The sequence below is a fragment of the Myotis lucifugus genome, unplaced genomic scaffold (genome assembly GCF_000147115.1).
Source record: "Myotis lucifugus unplaced genomic scaffold, Myoluc2.0 scaffold_7, whole genome shotgun sequence".
Lineage (NCBI taxonomy): Eukaryota > Metazoa > Chordata > Mammalia > Chiroptera > Vespertilionidae > Myotis > Myotis lucifugus.
Genome location: NW_005871055.1, coordinates 6,440,952 through 6,465,020, shown reverse-complemented (window position 1 = coordinate 6,465,020; position 24,069 = coordinate 6,440,952). Strand labels below are relative to the sequence as shown.

At 44.7% G+C, this 24,069-nt stretch overlaps 1 protein-coding gene across 1 annotated transcript in view; it reads left to right on the top strand.

Annotated features, from left to right (window-relative positions):
* Positions 1 to 24,069, top strand: part of ERICH6B (glutamate rich 6B) — a 65,184-nt gene that overhangs the window by 40,422 nt on the left and 693 nt on the right. The window contains exons 8-10 of the mRNA XM_023749098.1: positions 13,852 to 13,937; positions 14,093 to 14,245; positions 22,012 to 22,237. Coding sequence (XP_023604866.1) covers positions 13,852 to 13,937; positions 14,093 to 14,245; positions 22,012 to 22,237 — 465 coding nt within the window. The remainder of the gene's footprint in view (positions 1 to 13,851; positions 13,938 to 14,092; positions 14,246 to 22,011; positions 22,238 to 24,069) is intronic.

The following is a 24,069-nucleotide window of genomic DNA, read 5'->3' as shown; positions in this document are numbered from 1 at the left end:
AAGTGGTGGCAGTAAAGATGGTGAAAGTAGTCTGATTTGGGATATTTTTTGAAGGGAGAACCAGGAATTGGTATCCTGTTGAATTGGAAGTGGAGTGTGAGAGAGAAAGAAGACAAAGAATGAATCTAAGAATTCTGGCATGAGAAACTCAGTAAATGTTATTTTATCATTTACTAAATTGGAGAACACAAGGAAACTAACAGAAACTAACATTTATGTAACACCATGCAGGTTACAAAGCACTTCCACATATAATGTAAATGTAGCTTTTCCCAACAATTCCTGTGTGATGTGTGCTATTATTATCCTCACTTTACAGTTGAAGAAAGTGAGGCCCAGAGGAACATACATGACTATCTCAGGACACTGAGCCCGTGTTGGCCAAGGCAATGCTCATTCGCTGCTGAAACATATGATTCCCAAAGCTAAGTGGCTTAACAACCAGATGCAAGGTTCTTGCTCATGTCACATCTCATCTGAGTCCCACAGCTCTCTGAGCATCCCTCCTAGAGGCTGGCTCTGAGGGATCTGGGTCCTTTTATCATGGGTCTCCACCATACTGGAGTTCTTTGTGTCCAGCATGGACAGGAAATGAGCCAAGATCCAGGCTTAAATTTCATTAACCAAAATGAGTCACATGACCTCACCTAGATGCAAGAAGGCTAGGAAATGTACTCCTGCTGTGTGTCCAGCAGAAAATGAAAACACTTTTCACTAAGAGGCAAAACAATCAAACATCTTCGAGTAATGAGGGTAAAAATGTAAGAGCTAGAAACGGATACTGTCAGCCCAGGTGTGGACACTCCTGGCCTCCCTTCATCTCTTGGGCCTACATGTAGAAAGGAAGTCAGTGGGACCAGTCAGAACCTCTACAGACAGAAATTAAAGGAAAGCGGGGGGCTCTTCAGGTTGGAAGCCCCAAGAGAAGCCTTCAGTTTTCACATCTCCCTGGCCTCATCTCCAATCCATTAATGAAACCTTCCTTGGTGTCTTGCTCCAACCAGGCTAGTGAACTCCTGCCCTGTCCTGCCTCGGACCTTTTGGTCCTGGAGTGTCTGTTCCTCAAGTGAACTTAAATGTGTTCCCTGTAGCCAAGAGGAAGGTTCTCACCAAGATCTCTAAGCAGAGGATCCTTCCTAATTTATCATTCACATCAGACTGCCCGAAATGGCTATGAGTAGTGGGACATTTGGTTATTTTTGTTTTTACAAATGGCAGTAAGTTTGGAGTAGTCTGCTGAGTCAGGCAGAGCGCTGCTTATGTGTGCACCCGGCCAGCCTGGAGCCAGTGGCTCCACAGCGGTCAGGGAGAGTTCATGGACAGAGAGCAGCAGAGCAAGCTCACAGACAGCAGCTGCCTCACAGCACAGGGCCTGTCTGTGAGGCACCGCTTTTTCTCTAGAAGAATTAAAGGAAGGTCCAGAGGTGTAGTATCTTACCTTTTAGCTCTTAGCCTCATACTCTGTTCCCAAGAAAATAGTGATGGGATTCAGGCTTTTAGATATGCCACTTATTATACAGTTATGCACTGTACAACAATGCAACATGTTCGTGGTGATGCTGAGGTAAACAAACATACTGCACAGCCAGTCATATAAAAGCCCAGCGCATTCAGTTATGGTAGTAGACTACACCATCTATGGCTGTGTGCACTCTTAGATGTTTCCACAATGATGCAGTTGCCAAGAGATGCTATTTCTCAGAACGTGTGCCTGTCGTTAAGTGACACATGATGATAATCTCCTAGTGAGAGAAAAATGGAAGGACTTTACCTCTGTGTCAGAGATTTTGCTTTTCCCATGGGGTCCTCACCGTTAGGAAAGTGTCATTATATGACAAGTGAGTTTGACAAGCAAAAAGCATCTTGAGAAATCTGGCTTTCAGGTGGCTTTTGAAAATAAGGCCTAAAATACAAATATTCTCTTCCATGAGCAAGATCTAGAAGCTTTTTACAGGCCATCAGCAGCAAACCAACCACAGATATTCTTACAAGGCACATTTTTAGGTTAAAAAAAAGAAGAAGAAGAGCATTAATTTGTAAACTAAATATGAGCGGCGGCTGAGAGCTTAATGGTCAGAGGCAGCCTGTTTGCACTACTGAGCCTGCAGGTTAACGGGAGGGGCTCTCCTCTCACTGGTAACTTTGTGTAAGTCTTTAGCCTTAGCCTCTCTTCAATGGGGACAATGATAGTGCCAATCGTGTAGGGTCACTGTGTTGTGGAAGTAAAGTGTTTGCCGCAGTGCCAGGTGTGGGGATAGAGTCTGTTACAGGACCTTCTAACCTCCCATAGTGGTTTTCATCCAGATGCCCAGGTTCCTGAGCACTTACAGGCTGTGCCATAGAGAGAACACCTACAGTGACTCCCCAAATAGCTGCCTTTCTTTCTTCTATTGTCTTAGATGTTGGCATTCTGCTGCAAGCTTTCTTTATTTTCCTTCTTTATTTTATTTTTATCACCATTTATCCCTCTTCCATCTCCACCCATCCCTCTCACCCCCACAATCACCACACTGTTGTCCTTGTCTAGGGGTTCTTTCTCTATTTTTTTCTTTTTTGCCTCAATCCCTCTACCACCAGCCCCAACACCACCCCCACCAGTGCTGTCTGCCTGCTCTCTATCTATGAGCCTGTCTCTATTTTGTTTGGTAGTTCAGTTTGTTCATTAAATTTCACATTATGAGTGAAACCATATGATACTTGTCCTTCTCTGATTGGCTTATTTCACTTAGCATGATGTTCTCCAGGTCCATCAATGCTGTCGCAAAGAGTAAAATTTTCTTCCTTTATATGCCCAAGTAGTGTTCCATTGTGTGCGGTAAATGTACTATAGCTGTTTTACCCAGTCATCTACTGTTGGACACTTGGGCTGCATCCAAATCTTGGCTATTATAAATAGCACTGCAATGAACATAGAGGTACATCTATTCTTTCAAATTAGTGTTTCAGGTTTCTTTGGATAAATTCCCAGCAGTGGAATTTCTGATTTATAAGGCAGTTCCATTTTTAATTTTTTGAGGTATCTCTATACTGCTTTCCACAGTTCTTCTTTGAAGGTTTACAAAACTCCCCAGTGAAACCATCCAGACTATAGCTTTTTTTTGTTGGGAGTTTTTTATTGCTGCTTCAATTTCATCAGTTATTATTGGCCTGTTTTCTGATTCATCCCTGTTCCATTTTGGAAGATTATATTTTTCTAGGAATATTTCCATTTCATCCACATTGTGGGCATATAATTGTTCATAGTATTTTCTTACAATCCTTTGTATTTCTGTGGTGTCGGTTATTACTTCACCTCATTCATTTCTGGTTTTGCTTATTGGGTCCTCTCTCTTTGCTTCTTGATGAATCTGGCTAAGGGTTCATCAATCTTGTTTATCTTTTCAAAGAACCAGCTCTTGGTTTCATTGATCTTTTGTATTGTTTTTTAGTCTCTATGTCATTTATTTCTGCTCTAATTCTTATTATTTCCTTCCTTCTACTTACTCTGGACTTATCTTATTGTTCTTTCTTTTTTTTAAAAAAAATTATTTTATTGATTTTTTTACAGAGAGGAAGGGAGAGGGATAGAGAGTTAGAAACATCGATGAGAGAGAAACATTGATTAGTTGCCTCCTGCACACCCCCAACTGGGGATGTGCCTACAACCAAGGTACATGCCCTTGACCAGAATCGAACCTGGGACCCTCCAGTCCACAGGCTGATGCTCTATCCACTGAGCAAAACCCGCCAGGGCTTATTGTTCTTTCTAAATCTTTAAGTTATAGGGTTAAATAGTTTATTAATAATTTTTCTTATTTTTTGAAATAGACCTGTGGTGCTATGAACTTCCTTCTCAGGACTGCTTTTGCTGTATCCCATAGATTTGGGGTTGTTGTATGTTCATTTTTATTTGTTTCCAGGAAGTTTTTGTTTGTTTGTTTGTTTGTTTGTTTGTTTTTTAAATATATTTTATTGATTTTTTACAGAGAGGAAGGGAGAGAGATAGAGAGTTAGAAACATCGATGAGAGAGAAACATCGACCAGCTGCCTCCTGCACATCTCCTACTGGGGCTGTGCCTGCAACCCAGGTACATGCCCTTGACCAGAATCGAACCTGGGACCTTTCAGTCCACAGGCCGACGCTCTATCCACTGAGCCAAACCAGTTTCGGCAGGAAGTTTTTTTGTTTTTTGGGTTTTTTTTATTTCTTTTTCAATCTCATTGATAACCCATTCATTGGCTAGTAACATGCTATTTAACCTCCATGTATTTGAATGTTTCGAGTGTTTTTAGTGTGGTTGATTTCTAGTTTCATGCCATTGTGATTCGAGAAGAGGTTTAATATGATTTCAATCCTCTTAAACTTGTAGAGACTTATTTTGTGTCTTAACATGTAATCTATCTTTGAGAAGTTCCATGTGCACTTGAGAAAAATGTATATTCTGCAGCTTTAGGGTGAAATGTTCTGTAAATATCAGTTAAATCCATCTGATCTAGTATGTCTTTTAAGGTCTCTGTTTCATAGGTGATTTTTTGTCTGAAAGATCTATCCAGTGATGTCAGTGGTGTGTTAAAGTTCCCTACTATGACTGTATTGCTGTTGATCTCTCCCTTAAAGCCCTCCAGAAGTTTTTTTATATATTTAGGTACTCCTATATTGGGTGCATATATGTTTACCAGGGTTATATCCTTTTGTTGGATCAATCTTTTTCTTGTCTCTTTTTATGGCCTTCATTTTAAAATCTATTTTGTCAGGCCCAAACTGGTTTGGCTCAGTGGATAGAGCATCGGCCTGTGGACTCAAGGGTCCCAGATTCGATTCCGGTCAAGGGCATGTACCTTGGTTGCAGGCACATCTCCAGTAGGGGGTGTGCAGGAGGCAGCTGATCGATGTTTCTAACTCTCTATCCCTCTCCCTTCCTCTCTGTAAAAAATCAATAAAATATATTTTTTAAAAATGAAATCTATTTTGTCAGATATGAATATTGCTACCCCAGCTTTTTTCTTTTCCATTTGCATAGAAAATTGTTTCCTATTCCTTCACTCTCATCCTGTGTGAGTCTTTTGGTTTCTTGTAGATAGCCTATATTTTTGTCATTTTTTTTTTATCCATTAAGTGACCCTATGTCTTTTGATTGGAGCATTTAAGCCATTTACATTTACGGTTAATATTGATAGGTACTTATTTATTTCCATCTTAATTCTTTTTGCCTCTCTCTCTTTCTATAGATAGATAGATAGATATAGATATATATAGATATATATATAGATATTATAAATTATATATAGATATAGATATAAATATAATCTTATTAGTAGTACAGCAGTCCCTTTAACATTTCTTATAATGCTGGTTTGGTAGTCATAAACTCTTTTAGCCTTATTTTACCTGGGAAGCTCTTTATTTCACCATTTATTTTGAATGATAGCCTTGCTGGATAAAGTAGTCTTGGGTTCAGAACCTTGCTGTCCATTACCTTGAATACTTCATGCCATTCCCTTCTGGCCTGTAGAATTTCTGATGAAAAATCATCTGAGAGCTTTATGGGAGCCTGCTTTTCTTTTGCTGCCTTTAAGATTCTCTCTTTGTCTTTAATTTTTGGCACTTTAATTATGATGTGTGGAATGGGCCTCTTTGGTTTCTTCTTGCTTGGGACTCTCTGTGCCTCCTGAACTTGTGTGACTTTTTTCTTCACCAGGTTAGGGACATTTTCTGCCATTATTTCTTCCAACAAATTCAGTTGATTATCCAGGATTTTTTTTTATATTTTAGTTGTAATTCCAGCTTGGTCCTGGGAGAGTGTCAGTGTAGCATCCACTTACTCCTTTGCTCACTTTCTTTATTTTCTGGCCTGCCTATGACATGGATATTATTACATTTCATGTTGTCCCACAAGTCCCTTAAACTGTCCTCCTGTTTTTTTATTACTTTTTTTTTTCATTTTGGTTCTCGGAGTGATTTTTTCTACCCTGTCTTCTAATTCACTGATCTAATCCTTGGCTTCCAGTAATCTACTGTTTATTCCTTCCAATGTATTCTTTATTTCTGCTATGTCATTCTTCATTTCTGACTGGTCTTTTTTCATAATTGCTATATCTGATAAATTGCTTATCTCCATTTCATTTCTCTCTTCTTCTGGAGAATTCTCTTGTTCTTTCATTTGGGGCTTGTTTTCTGGCTCCCATTTTGGCTGCCTGTTTGGGTTTGTTTCTATATGTTCGGTAGATCTGCCATGACTCCCAGTCTTTTTGGAGGGTCTCTGGTGGAGGATAAGGCCAGACACTGTGACTGGCCCTGAGTTCTGTGTTTGGAGCTATCAGCAGTCTGCAGCTTGTGGCTCCCTCTGCTGGGGCTGGTTGTTTAGACAGGACCAGGATGTGCACCATGGGGCTTTTCTTAGCCCTATGACCAGAAGCAGATCAGGCAAAGACTCAAAGCACCCAGAGGTCCACCTCTGTCTGCAGCCTGATTGTTATTCCCAGTCCCTTAATAAGCCTCAGGTACATGCCACAGTGAGGCATAAACTCCACAGGATGGGGCAAGAGGTTTTCCAAACAGGGTGGGGGAAGCATCGCCCCAGGCCAGCGATGGCGAGCCTTTTGAGCTCAGCGTGTCAGATTTTGAAAAACCCTAACTTAACTCTGGTGCCGTGTCACATATAGAAATTTTTTGATCTTTGCAACCATAGTAAAACAAAGACATATTTTTTATATTTATTTTATATATTTAAATGCCATTTAACAAAGAAAAATCAACCAAAAAAATGAGTTCGTGTGTCACCTCTGACACGCGTGTCATAGGTTCGCCATCACTGCCCTAGGCAAAAGCCGCCTGGGTGGTAATAGTCTGCCTGAGAAAGGGGTCCTGTGCAGTATGGGGGAACAGCTCAGCACAGTTTCTGCTCTCTAGGTTCTATCCCCAGAGCCCTCTACCCTAGATTCTCCTCGTACAGCTCTAGTCCACTCTGCCCTCCCTCTACTGGAGCCCAAAGTGAGTGGCTACCCACCAAATTTTGTGCATTGGCCCTTTAAGAGGGTGTTTGCATTTCTAGCCATCTCTCTCTGCCAGACAGAAAACCTGCTGCTTTTCACAGCCAGATATTATGTGGGCACCTTTCTCTGTTCTGGTGTTCTGGACTTGGGAACCTAGTTTGGGGTTTGACCCGAGTTCTCAGTGGGGAACCACCTCCTCACCCACACACACAGCTGAGATATCCCTCCAGAAATTCAACTGCTGTCTGTGGGAGCCTGGCCAGCCCTCTCGCACGTCCACACTTCCTCCCAGTCTCTATGTGGTCTCCACTTTACATCCTTGGTTATCAGGCAGCCGATCAATGATTGACCTATGAACTATGAGGCCATGGTTCGATTCCCAGTGAGGTCATATGCGTGAGTTGATCCCCTGTAAGGGGCGTGCAGGAGGCAGCCAATCAATGATTCTCTCTCATCATTGATGTTTCTATCTCTCTCTCCCTCTCCCTTCCTCTCTGAAATCAATAAAAATATTTTTTTTCTTTTAATTTGCTTTACATATTTAGGTGCTCCTATGTTGGGTGCATAAAAGATCACAAGGGTTATGTCCTCTTGTTGGGTTGCTCTTTTTATCATTATGTATTATTTTAAAAATAATATATGATTATTGATAGGTGTGTTTTTAATGTTATTTTCTTATTTTAGATATATTCCTATTTTTTTCTTTTTCTCCTCCTTCTCCTCTTCCTCCTCCTCTTCTTTCTCCTCTTCCTTCTTCTTCTTAGAGTAAGCCCTTTAACATTTCTTGTTATACCATACTGGTTTAGTGGTTACAAACTCCTTTAGCTTTTCCTTGTCTGTAAAGCTATTTCTCCTTCAATTGTAAATGACAGCTTTTCTGGGTAAAATAGTCTTGGTTGTAGGTCCTTGAATATTTCATGTCAATCCCTTCTGGCCTGAAAGTTTCTTTTGAGAAATCAGCTGACAGTCTTAGGGGAACTCCTTTGTAGGTAACAAATCACTATTTCTTCAATACATTCTCAATTTTTTTCTCTCTCTTCTTCTTCTGGAACCCCTATGACATGGATTTTATTATGCATCATATTGTCTTAAAAGTTCCTTAAACTATCCTCATTTTTTTTAATTCTTTTTTTTTCTGCTCTGATTGGGTGTTTATTTCTAGCTTGTCTAAATTGCTGATTCAATTATCTGCTTCACTGAGCCTACTGTTTATTCCTTTCAGTGTATTCTTTATTTCACATATGGCATTCTTCATTTCTGACTGGTCTTTTTTATGCTTTCTATGTCCTTTTCCATGCTGTTGAGCATCCTTATGATCATTACTCTGCACTCTATATCTGACATATTGCTTACCTCCACTCATTTAGCTCTTCTGGAGAATTCTCTTGTTCTTTCACTTTGGGCCTGTTTTTTTGTCTACCCATTTTTACTACCTCTTTGTAGTTTTTTTCCCTATGTATTAGGTAGATTTTCTACAACTCCCAGTCTTGGTAGGGTGGCCTTATATAGTAGGTGACCTGTGGGACCCAATGGCACAGTCTCCCTGATCACCTGAGCTGAGTGCTCGAAGAAAGTTCCTTATGCACATATGTGGGCCTTCCTGTTGTCATTGAGTCTTGATTGCTATTGGCTAATTTGTGCATGGACTTGACCCTCAGGCTGGCTGACAATGAGGCTCAACCCCCAACACAGCATGCAAGTTTCTGTGCAGGTGCTTTTCACACAAAGCAGAATTTTCCTCAGCAGGTTTTGGTGCCTCCTGAGATCTCCCCGTGGATATGCTGCTTCTGAAGCTTATTGGATCCTACTCTGTTATTCTCTGAAACTGGCCACTGGGTGTACTGGTTCTGAGCCTCTCTGGAGGGACTCTGGTGCAGGCTAATGTCAGACATTGTCTGTGACTGGCCCTAGACAACCTGTTAGAGCTATCAGTAATCCTGCTGCAAGCTTTCCTGAATAAAGGATTTTTCAACTCTTTTAAACAATAGTTTGAAGATCACTGGTTTGGCTTCTAGTTAAAGTAATGTGGAAGGCTAGATGACCTAAAAAGCTGGCTCCAAACACCTGGGAAATTTAGAGAAAATGTAAAAAGCGTTCCTTTAAACACAGAGTAGCGTGTGTAAGAAAGTAAGGGAAATAATACCAGAAATAGAGAAAACCCTAAAAAGCAGAAGAGTGAGTGTGAACAAGTGTGGTTGCGGTGGGGGTGTATGATGGGAAAGGGAGGGAAAAGATCAGGTGACCAATGTATTCTGATAATCCAGGAGCATGAAACAATTGGAGGGCATGCATCCTTTTCAAGCAGACATGAAATAGCTACAATGATTGATCACACACTAAGCCACAAAGCAAACCCCAGAAAACACTAAACACTTGATATATAGGCTATGCCTCTTACCCCAATGCATTTCAATTAGTGATAATAATAACATAACCAAAAGCAACTGGTATGTTGTAAATTTTAAAACACATTTGTAAATAACATTTTTAAAATGCGTTTTTATTGATTTTAGAGAGGGAGGAAGGGGTAGGGAGAGAGAGATAGAAACATCAATGAGAGAGAAACATTGATCAATTGCCTCCCCTGGATGCCTCCTTCTTAAGATCAAGACCACAACATGCAAGTTGTGCCTTGACTAGGAGTCAAACCGGTGCAATAACCTCTTGGTTCAAGGGTCAATACTCAACCATTGATCCACACCTGCTGGGAAATAACTTTTGTGTTAAGGAAGAAATCATATTGGTAATTTGAAAATATCTAGAATGGAATTAGAGGTAAGTATCTATACTCATGTGAAACAGCTAAAACAGTATTTTGAGGGAAACATTATAGCTTTAAATGTTTATATTAAAGAAAGAGGAGGAAGAAGAAGACAGAGAGGAAGAAAAATGAAAACCAATGAGTTCAACATTCAATTCAAGGAATTAGAAAAATTAAATAAAGTAATATAAAAAACCCACAGAAAATAGAGGCATACAAATAATCATGATAAGAGCAGAAATTGATACCACAGAAACCAAAGAATTAATAAAATACACAAACTAAAAGTTGGTTCTCTGAACAGACTAGTAAAATGGGCAAATGTTAGGTCAAGGTTGATCTTAAAAAAAAAGAGAGAGAGAAGATATTAATAATATAAAGAATGAAGACAAGGACATAACTTCAGAGGCAGTAGAAGTTTTTTAAAATAGTATAACAGTATATGAAAAATGTTTATAATAATACATTTGAGAAACCAAGATGGTGGCATAGGTAAACACCGGAAATTGCTGCCTAGCACAACTACTTCAAAAATACAACTAAAAGACAAAACGGAAATCACCCAGAACCACAGGAAGGCTGGCTGAGTGGAAATTCTACAACTAGAAGGAAAGAGAAAAGCACACTGAGACTCAGAGGAGGTGCGGAAGTAAAGTGCAGAGGTACAGAGGCGCACGTGGAAAGGGCTGGCAACTGAGGACGAGGCTGTCTTTTTCAATTGGGAGGGAGTCTCAAGCTCCCGACTGCTCTGAACTCCAGTTCTGGGAGAGTCTCTGGGGACCCAGACTCATACAGGAGAAACTGGACTGCCTGGCATCGGTTGGAACTGGAGGGCGGCTTTCTCTCAGAGGTGCTTGCAGTGATTACCGGGACTCTTAGTGTAGGACTGAGGAGCAGCCATAGCTGCTTGCTCCGTCCTGTTGATCCCCTGAGACCCCACCCCACCCAAGCTGTGAGCAGAGGCTTTTGCATATGAAAGGCCTGGCCCTTTGCAATCTAAAAATTACCTAACAAACTGCAGCTGTCAGACAGACCCAGAACTTTCAAAAGAAGGCCCAAGGCCACACAGCAGCTTGCATTGCTTCACAGCTGGGCCTCATCTGGGCACCTTTAAACCCCAAACAAGGAAGAGGAATCTGCAGATCTCTCCGTAGCTCCTGCTAGGTAGCCTCAGGCAGAGGCTAAATTAGCACCTCCTTAGAGATCCAAGAGCCAGTGTACCCAGTGGTCAGAGTGGGACCATCCAATTACAACTCCTCAGATTCATAAGGGACACACTCAGGGGGCAGACTCAGTGAGCACCAAAGCCCCACTGAAGCAAGTCTTGCCCCAGAAGGGTGTCTCCAGCACAGAAGTTCTCCCTACCATAGACACAGCTGATTCTCACAGCCAATTGGCCTGGAGGTCAATTCCTCCCAGTGATACCTACAACAATCAAGGCTTAACTACAACAAGACTGTGCACAAAGCCCACAAAGGGGTGCACCAAGAGTGTCTACCTCAGATAATTGGGGAGGCTGAGCCACTGGGCCCTATAGGACACCTAGCACACAAAGCCACTCTATCAACACAGGGAAGCATAAAAAATGTGGAGACAAAGAAACAGGTCACAAATGACAGAAATGGAGGAAAGCAAACTATAGGATATAGAGTTCAAAACCACACTTATAAGGTTTTTCAAGAATTTTCTAGAAACCACCAATAAATTGAGTGAGACCCTCAAGAAATCTAGTGAGACCCTCGAGGATATGAAAAAGGACCAACTAGAAATTAAGCACACACTGACTGAAAGAATATTATACAGCCAAAACCGGTTTTGCTCAGTGGATAGAGCGTCGGCCTGCGGACTGAAAGGTCCCAGGTTCGATTCCAGTCAAGGGCATGTACCTTGGTTGCGGGCACACCCCTAGTAGGAGATGTGCAAGAGGCAGCTGATCGATGTTTCTCTCTCATCGATGTTTCTAACTCTCTATCTCTCTCTCTTCCTCTCTGTAAAAAATCAATAAAATATATTTTTTTAAAAAGAATATTATACAGAGTTCCAACAGCAGACTAGAGGATCGCAAGAATCAAGTCAAAGATTTGAAATATGAAGAAGCAAAAAACACCCAACCGGAAAAGCAAAATGAAAAAAGAATCCAAAAATATGAAGATAGTGTAAGGAGCCTCTGGGACAACTTCAAGCGTACCAACATCCGAATTGTGGGGGTGCCAGAAGAAGAGAGAGAGCAAGATATTGAAAACCTATTTGAAGAAATAATGACAGAAAACTTCCCCTACCTGGTGAAAGAAATAGACTTACAACTCCAGGAAGCGCAGAGAACCCCAAACAAAAGGAATCCAAAGAGGACCACACCAAGGCACATCATAATTAAAATGCCAAGAGCAAAAGACAAAGAGAGAATCTTAAAAGCAGCAAGAGAAAAAAAGTCAGTTCCCTACAAGGGAGTACCCATACGACTGTCAGCTGATTTCTCAACAGAAACTATGCAGGCCAGAAGGGAGTGGCAAGAAATATTCAAAGTGACGAATACCAAGAACCTACAACCAAGATTACTTTACCCAGCAAAGCTATCATTCAGAATTGAAGGTCAGATAAAGAGCTTCACAGATAAGAAAAAGCTAAAGGAGTTCATCACCACCAAACCAGTATTATATGAAATGATGAAAGGTATCCTTTAAGAAGAGGAAGAAGAAGAAAAAGGTAAAGATACAAATTATGAACAACAAATACACATCTATCAACAAGTGAATCTAAAAATCAAGTGAATAAATAATCTGATGAACAGAACAAACTGGTGAATATAATAGAATCAGGGGCATAGAAAGGGAATGGACTGACTATTCTCAGGGGGGAAAGGGGTCGGGGGTGCTGGAAGAGACTGGACAAAAATCGTGCACCTATGGATGAGGACAGTGGGGGGGGGGGTGGGTAAGGGCAGATGGTGGGGTGGGAACCGGATGAAGGGGCACCATGGGGGTGAAAAAGATGAACAACTGTAATAATCTTAACAATAAAGATTTTTTTTAAAAAAGGGAAAAATCGAAAAAAATAATAATACATTTGAAAATTTACATAAAATGAACAATTTCCCAGAAAAATATAATTCACTCAGATTCAAGAAAAAAATAAACCCTGATCGGTTTGGCTCAGTGGATAGAGCGTCGACCTGGGGACTGAAGGGTCCCGGGTTCGATTCCAGTCAAGGGCATATACCTTGGTTTCGGGCACATCCCCAGTAGGGGGTGTGCAGGAGGCAGCTAATTGATGTTTCTCTCTCATCGATGTTTCTGACTCTCTATCCCTCTCCCTTCCTCTCTGTAAAAAATCAATAAAATATATATTTTAAAAAAAGAAAACCCTGAATATTCCCCCCAAAAAAGATATGTTTAACCCCTAACCCCCAGTGCCTCAGAGTATGATTTTATTTGGAAAATTGGTCTTTGAGGATGTAATTACTTAAGATGAGGTCATATAGGAGTAGAGTGGGCCCCTACTCCAAAATGACTGGTGTCCTTACAAGAAAACAGCCACGTGAAGACACAGAGACACAGGGGGAGAAGGCCACATGAAGGTGGAGGCAGAGATTTGAGCGATGCAATACAAGTCAAGAAAAAAAGGAATCTCTAGCCATCACCAGAAGCTTGGAGTGAGGCATGGAACAAATTCTTCTTCAGAGCCGCCAGGAGGAACCAACCCTGCTGACACCTTGATTTCAGGCTCTGATCTCCACAGCTGTGAGAGAATACATTTCTGTAGATTCAAACTGCCCAGATTATAGTTCTTTGTTATGGCAGCCCTAGGAAACAAACAACCAATAACTACTACAGTGATTGAAATGATAGTTTAAAATCTGCATGTGAGGCTGTACTCCCCCACCCCCACACACACACACGCACACACACACAGAGTGATCCATTTCAGCCTCCTCATCATATGGACAAGTAATCTGAGGCCCTGAGAGAGTTCCTGTACAGATTACCTAGCAGGTTGATGGCAGTGATAGACCCGGTAGTGATGGGTCGGATGGGTCCCAAGCACTCTAGTGACAACCCTATACTCTGAATTGGGACAATCAACCCCTGAACACTTTTCACAGGCTTGTTTTTCCTTTCCAGGTGCGTCAAGATGTTGTAAAAGTAATCCTCTACCCCAATGAGAATATCTTCCGAATTCTCTTTCCTGATGAATCAGGCCAGATATAGTATCCACTGGAGCACAAGGACACTTATATTGACATATATGGCACCTAAAAAGTCTAGGATTTGGGCTGGGACATGGTTTTACTAAGGCCTGCACTCTCTGCAGGGCTCTGCAAGGGGATCCCAAGGGACTGCTTGTGCCTTAACCATCTTCCAGTTACCCATCGGGAAACCTGGCTGTGATCTCCTTCTGTACAGAAGAGAGCCAGTTCATATATATCATTTTGGAAGACAGTGAAGAAGGGTGTGTTCGAGCCCTTATCAACAACACTGGCCATGCCACCATCTATGATGAATACAGAGAAATCTGGTAAGTTTAGGTCATGAGTCCCAAACACTTATCCCCATGAAGAAGCAGTGTGGTTAAGGCTTGACTCACTCATTTCTCTCTGTCTCTGTCTCTCTGTCTCTCTGTCTCTCTCTCTCTCTCTCACTCTCATTCTTACCCTCCCTCCCTCTTACTTTTGCTTGTGAATTCATTCATTGGACTCACACATGTTGGAATGGGGAGATGGGTACCATGATGGACCAGTAATACAGGTCCCCGACATCAGACAAGGCATATTGTCCTTGTCCCACCAATGCTTTCCCCATGAGTGAAACGGCAGTCACAGACTTGGGGCAACCACTTCTATTGCTTCATCTCCTTTACTCCCCTTGAGAGTCAAACTTCATGAGAATTATCTTAGAAAGACCTAGGACCCCTCTATTCTGGGGCCTCAGCGAGGAGGGTGTGGTGAGCGCTCTGGAAACCCATGTATTATATTAAAAAATATAACTTCTAAATATTTCATTCTAACTGAACTTAGTTCTTAAGTTCCCTTTCTGGTAATGGTGGAAAACTTCACCTTACCAATTCAAGGTGGTTTAGTCACTTCAAAATTTTTGCCCATCTCTTTGGGGTACGGACTGTCTTTTCAGGTTTCCTGTTCCTGCTGCGTTCTAAGTGGACATGTAGTGGGAAGTGCATATTATCTTGGATCAGTGTTATATTTTCTTTCTTTCTTTTTGTTGTTGTTGTTGTTATTTTGTTAATCTTCATCCAAAGAGATTTTTCCTTTTTTTTAGAGAAAGTGGAAGGGAGAGGGAGAGGGAGAGACAGAAAGAAACATTGATGTGAGAGAGAGACATTGATTGATTGCCTCCTGCATGCACCCAACCAGGGCTCAGGTACCTGCAACCAAGGTAGGTGCCCTTGACTAGAATTGAACCCAGCACCCTTCAATCCACAACTTGATGCTCTATCTACTAAGCCAAACCAGCTAGGGCTTACACTTTCTTTCTTATTGATATTAACTTTTTTCTTATTAATTCTGCTCCCCCACGCCCCACCCCCAACCAAAAAAAAAAAGACACAAGGATTTTCATATTCCAAGCCTTGGTTTTTAAGAATATTTTCTCTGTAAGGGTTTTTTCGACATTAGCTGTCTACTTTGTTCTCAGAGGTGTCTGCCCTCCCTGAAGGTCCCTTAGTATAAAAATGATATCTGAAAGGTGGAAGAGGGTACTAGATACAAGAAGCACCAAGTAGTGGGGGCAAGAAACTTGGTTAAATTATCCCAAATGGCATCTGGCTGCATATAGGTGGGCCTCTTCTCTCTAATGACACTTATTTTTAGGGACAAAAGAGACTTTGGGGGTGTCTACTTTCATTTTCTTGGTAAGAAAACTGAGCCTCAGAGAAGCTAATAAGTCACTTGCCCTAAACCACACATAAAATTATAGGCAAGAAATTTTATGGCATTTTGACTCAGCCTGAAATTAAGCATTTTTTTAAATTATCAAATAAGGTTTGCAAGAGAACCTACATCTTTTTTTAAATTATTTTTATCTTTATTGTTGATATTATTACAGATGTCCCTCTTTTTCCTCCCATTGCTCCCCTCCACCCAGTTCCCCCACCGCCCCAGGCCTTCACCACCCCATTGTCTGTGTCCATAGGTAATGCATATATGCATATAAGATGTTTGGTTAATCTCTTCGCACCTCCCCCACCCCGCTTTCCCTCTGAGAATCATCAGTCTGTTCCATTTCCATGCTTCTGATTCTATTTTATTCACCAGTTTATTCTGTTCACTAGATTTCTTATTCATTTATTTTGATTTTTAGATTCAGTTGTTGATAGGTATGTATTTATTGCCATTTTGTTGTTCATATTTTTTTTTATCTTTTACTTCTTCCTCCTCTTCTTAAAGAATACCCTTCAATGTTTCATAGAATACTAGTTTGGTGGTGATGAACTCCTTTAGCTTTTTCTTATCTGTGAAGCTCTTTATCTGATCTTCAATTCTAAATTATAGCTTTGCTGGGTAATCTTGGTTGTAGTCTTTGCTATTCATCACTTTGAATATTTGAATATTTCTTGCCACTCCCTTCTGGCCTGCATAGTTTCTGTTGAGAAATCAGCTGACAGTCAGATGAGCATTCCATTGTAGGTAACTAACTGCTTTTCTCTTGCTGCTTTTAAGATTCTCTCTTTGTCTTTAGCCCTTGGCATTTTAATTATGATGTATCTTGGTGTGGGCTTCTTTGGGTTCCTCTTGTTTGGGACTCTCTGTACTTCCTAGACTTGTAAGTCTATTTCTTCCACCATATAGGGGAAGTTTTCTGTCATTATTTCTTCAAATAAATTTTTAATATCTTGCTCTCTCTCTCCTTCTGGCATCCCCCATAATGCGAATGTTGGTATGTTTGAAGTTGTCCCAGAGGCTCCTTACACTATCTTCATATTTTTGGATTCTTTTTCCTTTTTGCTCTTCTGGTTGGGTGTTTTTTGCTTCCTCATATTTCAAATCATTGATTTGATTCTCAGAATCCTCTACTCTTCTGTTGAATCCCTGTATATTATTCTTTATTTCAGTCAGTGTATGCTTAATTTATGACTGGTCCTTTTCCATTTTTTTTTTGGAGGTTTCTAGAAGATTCTTGAGTAACCTTATAACCATTGTTTTGAACTCTACATCTAGTACTTTGCTTTCTTCCAATTCTTTCATTTGTGACATGTTTCTTTGTCTCCAGATTTTAACTGCTTCCCTGTGTGTTTTTCTATGTATTGGATAGAGCTGCTGTGTCTCCTTGTGTTGGTAGAGTGGCCTTGTGTAGTAGGTGTTCTGTGGTTCAGCCTTCTCAGTCACCTGAGCTGTGAGCTCTAGGTGCACCCCTTTGTGGGCTGTGAGCACAGTCTTGTTGTAGTTGAGACTTAATTGTTGTTGGTGTTACTCCAGGACAATTGGCTGTGAGGGACAGCTGCGAATACAGTGGAAGAACTGCTGTGCAGGAGACACCCTTAGGGAGCAGGACTTGCTTCAGTGGGGCTTTGGTGTTCACTTAGTCTGCCCCTTATGTGTGTTGCTTATGGATGTGTAGAGTTGCAATCTGGTATGGTCTGACACTGCCCACTGGGTGCACTGGCTCTTGGGTGTCCAGGGAAGTGCAAAGTCAGCCACTGCCTGGAGCCACCCAGGAGGAGCTACAGAGAGATCTGCAGATTCCTCCTCTTTGAATTGGGTTTGGAAGTACCCAGATGAGGCCTAACTATGAAGCAAGGCAGGCTGGTGCTGGTGCCCAGTCTTGAGCTTTTTATTGATAGGTTTGGGGCTCCCTGACCCAGCTGCAGCTTGTTTGAGAGATTTTAGACTGAGCAAGGACATATGCAACAGCCACTGCACCCATCTTGGGAGGGGTTGTAAATTGGATGAGGCAGGGTCTTAGGGAATCACCAGGGCATAGCAAACAGAAATGGCTTCCAGTCAGCCCTGTGACTGGGGAGGCCCCAGCATAGAAACAATGATCCCTGTGAGCACCTCTGTCTGGGAGAAAGCTACCCCTGAATCCCTACCCTGATGCTGGACAATCAGTTCCTCCTCATATGTGATTGTGTTCCCCCGAGCCTCGCCCTGGTGCTGGAGCAGAAAAGAAAGCAGGACCTTGCAAGCTTAGTTCATACTGCCAGCCTTTTAAGAGGAACAGATGGGTCTCCAGCAGCCTCTGTGTCACTGAGCCCCAATCCACACTCGTTTATACAGCCTGTAGTTCTTACTGCCCATAGGGACTTCTTTTACCAGTTTTGGAAGGAACCCTGGGCTGGGGGTGTGCTCTGGGGCTGGGACCCATTGCCCCTCCAGGCAGCCTCTGCAGAGACAATCTCCCACCCAATTAAAAAAGTGGCCCACATGGGTGCCGGACCAGCCCATTCCACACCTCCGCACCTCCTACCGGTCTCAGTGTGCTTTCTTCTTTACATCTCTAGTTGTAGGACTTCCATTCAGCCAGCTTTCCAAAAGTTTTGGATGATGGTTGTTCTGTATTTTAGTTGTAATTTTGATGTGGTTGTGGGAGGCAGTGAGTACAGGCATTTACCTACGCCACCATCTTCAAATCCAAGAAACTACATCTTATCCCTGAATCTCAGCCCATCAAAACTCAGTGGGAAGGATGGTGCTCGGATTCAGATTCTGTCGGTCTGGGTAGGGCTGGAGGCCTGCACTCTGTAAGAGATTCCCAGGAGGTTGTGCAGGTCTCCAGGGTGTGGGGCCCAGGCCAGCATGCCTCCACTAGCCTTCAGAAATCAGCCAAGGCCCATAAGCTGGCAGCAGCTGCCTCATCTATCAGGTGTGACACCCCTCTAAAGACCGTAAGACAAAGACAGGAGACCCCGAAGGAAATACTTCCATCTCCTCATCAAAATCAACAACAGTGGATAGCCAAGCCATTGTGCTGACACCCAGACCTTTGCTGGGACCCCAGGAAAAACTCAACCTCACAAGGGAATGAGCCCAATGTCCCGTCTGAGGGACAGCAGTGACTAGTGGCTCAATTTCTCTCCCCCAGAATAGCCTGGCTTCCAGGCCTCAGGCACTAGCCTCAGAGCCATTTCTGGATTTAGGGACCCCGAACTTCCATCTCCCATCTCTCTCTGTGGGCCTTGCTGTCTTCTAGTCTTGAAGTTTTTTTCTGAAACTGCTAACCACTTCACCATTCATGGTTCTCAAGAGGGGAGATATACTGGCAGCTTTCACATCTAATGCTGAGCTCCTGGTCACTGGAGAAAAGGGAGGCTGCCCCATGTTGAAAGCTGCTCGTTAGGTTTGGAGTGGGCCTCGTGAACCTCTGCAAAAGACCTCCACTCTTACCCACCCTGGCCTGGCCCCTCTGTCCACCCAAAGGCAGCCCCTGCCTTTCCCTCCTTGTTCTCCAGCTGCCCCCACAGCCGAGCACACACCCCCATAGTATCACTGTCATTTTTCTTGTCCTTCCATTTTGGTGTTGAAGGAGCAGGCCAGTAAGGAAAGGGAAGAGGTCCCCTCAGCAGGTCCTGGACCCTCTGCATACACGCCTGGTGGGCCTCTCGTCTCCCCCCAGCAGCCCCTCCTCACTCAGCTGTCTGCAGTTGCCCAACATTTCTGTCCTGCCTCCCCTGAGGGCAATTGCATGTTATCTGAGTCCTGCTCTAGTTTGGCTTAAACCAAAGCGAAGCAGCAGCATTTCAGGCCTCAGAGACTTGGATGAGAGAAGAACTGTCTCTGTGTATCCTACACACACACCCATCCCCCCAAAACGTCATTGCACAAGGCAGAATGGGCTCCCCGTCCCAAGCTGCTTCCCTCCCTAGGGGCAGCAGCACCAAAGGAAAATTCGATCCTGTGAGGAAAGGTCCCTGAGAGAATTCATCGTTAGAACTGCAGTCCCTTTGTCACAGGGAGATCGATTTTGTGGCAAAGACCCGCCGAGTCATTTGGGAACACAAAGCTGCTCAACCGGGGCCGTCCAAGCCTAATCATTGCTAGAAACGTCCACAGCTGCTCCCCAGGTCCCAGCCCCACCCCCTCACCCTGTGTGTGCCGAGCTCCTCCATTGCACCCCAGGCGCTGGAAAGGATTTAGAGCTAAGCTGTTTAAGGACTGAATATTTCTCGGGTCATTTTTTATTTCTGTCTCCTCGGGAAAGGTAATGGCATAGTTGTAGTTTGCCGGTGTTTGGAAACTAAACCCCAGCATCGCCCACAACCTCCAGGCCCTGGACTTGAGGAATCTCAGACCGGACCTCCTGCCGGGCTTCAGGGTCCCCCACAGCGAGGGGCCCAGACCTGCCTGAACTCAGGGTTCCTGGTGGGTGGGTCTACACACTCCACAGCTTGGGGTCTTTACACCCCCTGAGGAGGAACCTCCAGATTTAGATACCTGGGGGTTCTAGACCCATTTTCCTGAGGAAGCCTCAGCCCAGAGCTGGGCGCCCAGGGCAGGGACAGACCTCTGACCCCTGGGGACAGGGAAGGCCTTGTGAGAGAACTGTGATAGGGGCCATCACAGGGCAGAGCTAGCAGGACCTGCTCCCCATGGGGTGGAGGAAAAGTCCCTCTCTGCCCTTTTCTCCATCGATGGTAATAAGGATATTCTAATGATGACCGAGTTGTTGCTATGTACAGGCACTTAATCCTCACAGCAACCCTCTGAGTGAAGTAGCAGTATCATCTGCAGTTGAAATTGAGGCATTGGGAGTAACTGGCCCTAGTGGCAGATCTAGGCTTTGAACTTGGAGATTCTGACTCCAGAGCCCAGATTTTTAACTCCTCACGTGCAAACAGCCTCTTGTCTACGTAAAGAGAAATGAGGTAGGCCAGGCCCGGCCCGAAGGTGAGAGACTTAGGACTTCTGCACTTTGTTTGCTGGGTAATGGGAAGCAACAGGAGAATCTTAGATTGGGAGTGACAAGGAGTTCTCCTGTTGGAGGTGAACAAGGCTGCCCTTAGCCGGCCTCCTGCTCTGAGCTGACCTGTGAGGCCACCAGACAGCCCGGAGGAAACCTGGCAGGCGGTCTGAGTGATCCTGACTGCCCCACACCCACCTCCTCTGCTTCACCAGCTCTCAGATCCTCTGCCCTCTGCATTCAGTCCTCAAGAGGAGCTGCTGCCCCAACAGCACAGATTCCAGGGACAGCCGTGGTGGGAGTCTGAAGCAGAAGCCGGGGAAGAGGGACATGGACGGCTTCAAATGCCAAGAAAGGATGGCTCATAGACAAGAGGGCCTGGGCTGCTGAGGGAGAAGCACATGCACCCTCACTCATCCAACACCTATTGACGTGGGTCCCAGGCACAGTGCTGGGGCAGGGACTCATTGGGAACCAAATGACATGGACCTTGCCCTGCAGGACCACGTTTTACATTTATATTTTAGTAAAGAAAACACAGACGACAGACAAGTGCGGGTGTTCTCATTATTCAGGATGGTTCTGTTCTATAAAGTCTCCATGAACACTGAGTAGTGAGCACTGGACTCATTGCTTGCGGGGAGTGTGTGTGTCATGTAGACAGAATCACAAACACGGGAAGAGCAGTGACACATCTGAGTCCTCTGATGCGCACGTTCCCCGCGGAGGCTGCATGAGGTGCTGCCTCCCGGAGGACGGAGACAGGAGGCAGGGCTCGGTGGCTCAGGAGCCCCAGCTCTGGGGCCAGGTGGACTCCACCAGGATGGGTTGCTTTGAGGATTGAAGATTACCTTCACGAGAGATAGATACACAGTTCTCCTGGAACAACGGGCTCAGTATTCACTAAGTGTTCAAGGCGACTTTACAGAACCTAACACATACATGAATAACAAGAACCAACTACATGTATTAGTAAATTATATGGAGGAAACTAGCAAGGAGCGAAGATGGAGAGTGACATAGGGAGCCAGAGGGGCTGGTCAGGAAGGGCCTCTGAGAAAATGATCCTTACGCAGGAGCCAGCTGTGCCAAGCAGGGTGGGAAGTCGGTTCCAGGCAGAGGAAACAGCACGGCAAAGGCCTGAGGAGGAAAAGAGCACGCAGCCCCTGGGACTGAAAGGAGCGCGTGGGTGGGGGGCCCAGGCACAAGACAAGACTAGAGTCTGCACGGAGGCTGAAGGGCTGCACCTCGTCTTGGGCCTGCCTTCCTGGTTGGAACTTCTCCCACCTGCCAAGACCCGTGGGAGCCTGTGGGCTGTTTGTGGGCAAAGGTTGAAGCAAGAAAGGGGGAGAGAGAGGGAGGGAGCAGGCCTGCATTGCCCCTCACCCCAGGGCCAAGTGCCCAGCTGCCTGATGGGACTTCTCAATCTAGGTTGAGCCTGAGCCAAAACCTGGGCTACTACTTTGACAAAGACAAAACCCAGAAGGCCTGGAACTGGTGGAACCTGAACCTGCACGTCCACGCGCCCCCTGTCCGGGCTATCTCCTTAAACATCAACCAGTACATCAAGATACAAGTCAAGAGCCAAAATGAGGTCATCTTCCGCTTCGTCCACCAAACAAACCGCATTTCCTTAAACCTGGGCACCAAGTACAAGGTAAGGTCTCAACTCCCCACACCTCTGCCCCCTGCACCAGGCCACGGCTGGCTCTTACGGCCGTGCCATGGGCCCCGGGCCATGTTCTGCATGGCTCCAACCCAAAGGAAAACAAGACCACGATATCAACACGCCTCATCTGGTCTGACACTCACTACCACCCTGTCATCTGGCAGGGCCAGAAACAAAGGGGAAGGTGTGCCCCCGGCCCTACTCTCCTTCTCACACATGCTCATTTCCAAAGAAATGACTGCCTGGAAGGTCAAGGCCTCTGCCCAGTCCAGGCAGGAAGTCCCAAAGGAGAGTTAGTTTTCTCCGCTGCAAATGACCACAAGCTGCGGGATTTAAATCAACAGAAGTTTATTTTCTCACAGTTCTGGAGGCTAGAAGGTTAAAATCGAGGTGTCAGCTACCTCCAAAGGCTCTAAGGGAGAATCCTCCTTGTCTCTCCCAGCTGCTTGGTTCCCGGCATTCCTTGGCCTGTGGCAGCCTCACTCCAGTCTCTGCGTCTGTCTTCACGTGGCCGCTCCTCCACGTCTCTCTGCACATCCACCTCCCTCTCCTTTCTCTTATAAGGACACCAGACATTGGAGTTGGGGCCCACCCCAAGTCCTCATCCACCGTCCTTAACTTGATTACATCGGCAAAGATCCTATTTCCAAATACGGTTACGTTCACAGGTTACTGGCCATGTCTTTTGGGGGCCACTGTTCAGTCCACTACGAGGGGAGTCTGGACCCTAGCGTTCTCACTGTGACAGGGCAAGAGGCGGGCTATAGAGACCCTTCCTGAGGACCAGAGTGAAGGCGGGGAACTGGGCAGACTCAGAGGCCTGGAGCTGCTGGGATCTGAACCTCTACGTCCGCATGGCCCCTGCCCAGTCTATCTCCTTAACTGCCCCCTGAGACACACACAAGATCCTGTTCCTGCTCCAGCTCCCCCCCCCCCCCACTCCACAGAAGGCTCTGTTTACAGACCCACCAGAGAGGCATTCCAGGCCGCTGACAGCAGGACTGCCTGGGGAGACAGATGGACATGTCTTGTGGGAAGTGGGCCAGGCGGAGAAGCAGGCTGATGGAAGGGAAGAAGCAGACTCAAGCACAATTAAGCTGTATGACTAATATTTGAAAGGAGAGGAGAGAATGTGGCAGGTTAGGGTGACCACCACCCCAGTTTGCCCAGGATGGGGGCGTTTTCCAGGACAGGAGACTTCGAGAGCTAAAGCTGGGACAGTTCATGCAGATCCAGACAGCTGGTCACCCTGGCCCCCTTGCCTAGGAAGGCTGCTGGTTTACAAGCTAAAGAACGAAGTCCCAACCTTCTCACCTACCTGGGCCCCCCAGAGCAGCCACCTCAGTAAAGAGATGATGCATACTTATGGTCTCCCCGAGTTTTCCATTTGCCCCTGCACATGGAGATGAGCCCGGAGGGAGCAGCTAGAATGGAGAGGGCACGAGGACCTGGGGTTCCACTGAGGGAGGGTCAGCAAAGGAAACCAATGCCCCAAAGGGCAGGTGAATGGCTGACATGGTCCGAGTCCTGTGCCAGTGGAAGGGGGCAGGGGCCAAAGGAAACGAATCAGCACAGATGTAACTCATCGGCAGGGTCCTCCCAGGCCAGACAGCAGGGCGTCCTGAGAACACGCCAGCCCCTCCACTTCCCGTGCGACACAGGCAGGCCTCTTGCTCTTTCTGAGACTGCTGTCGTTTATAAAGTGACAGTGTCGTTGTACGGCTTCGATAAGACGCTTTGTGTGAAAACATTTCATAAGTTGGATACTTCACAGAAATAGAACATCTTGGTTTTCTTTAGCATTCTTCTGGGAGACCCTT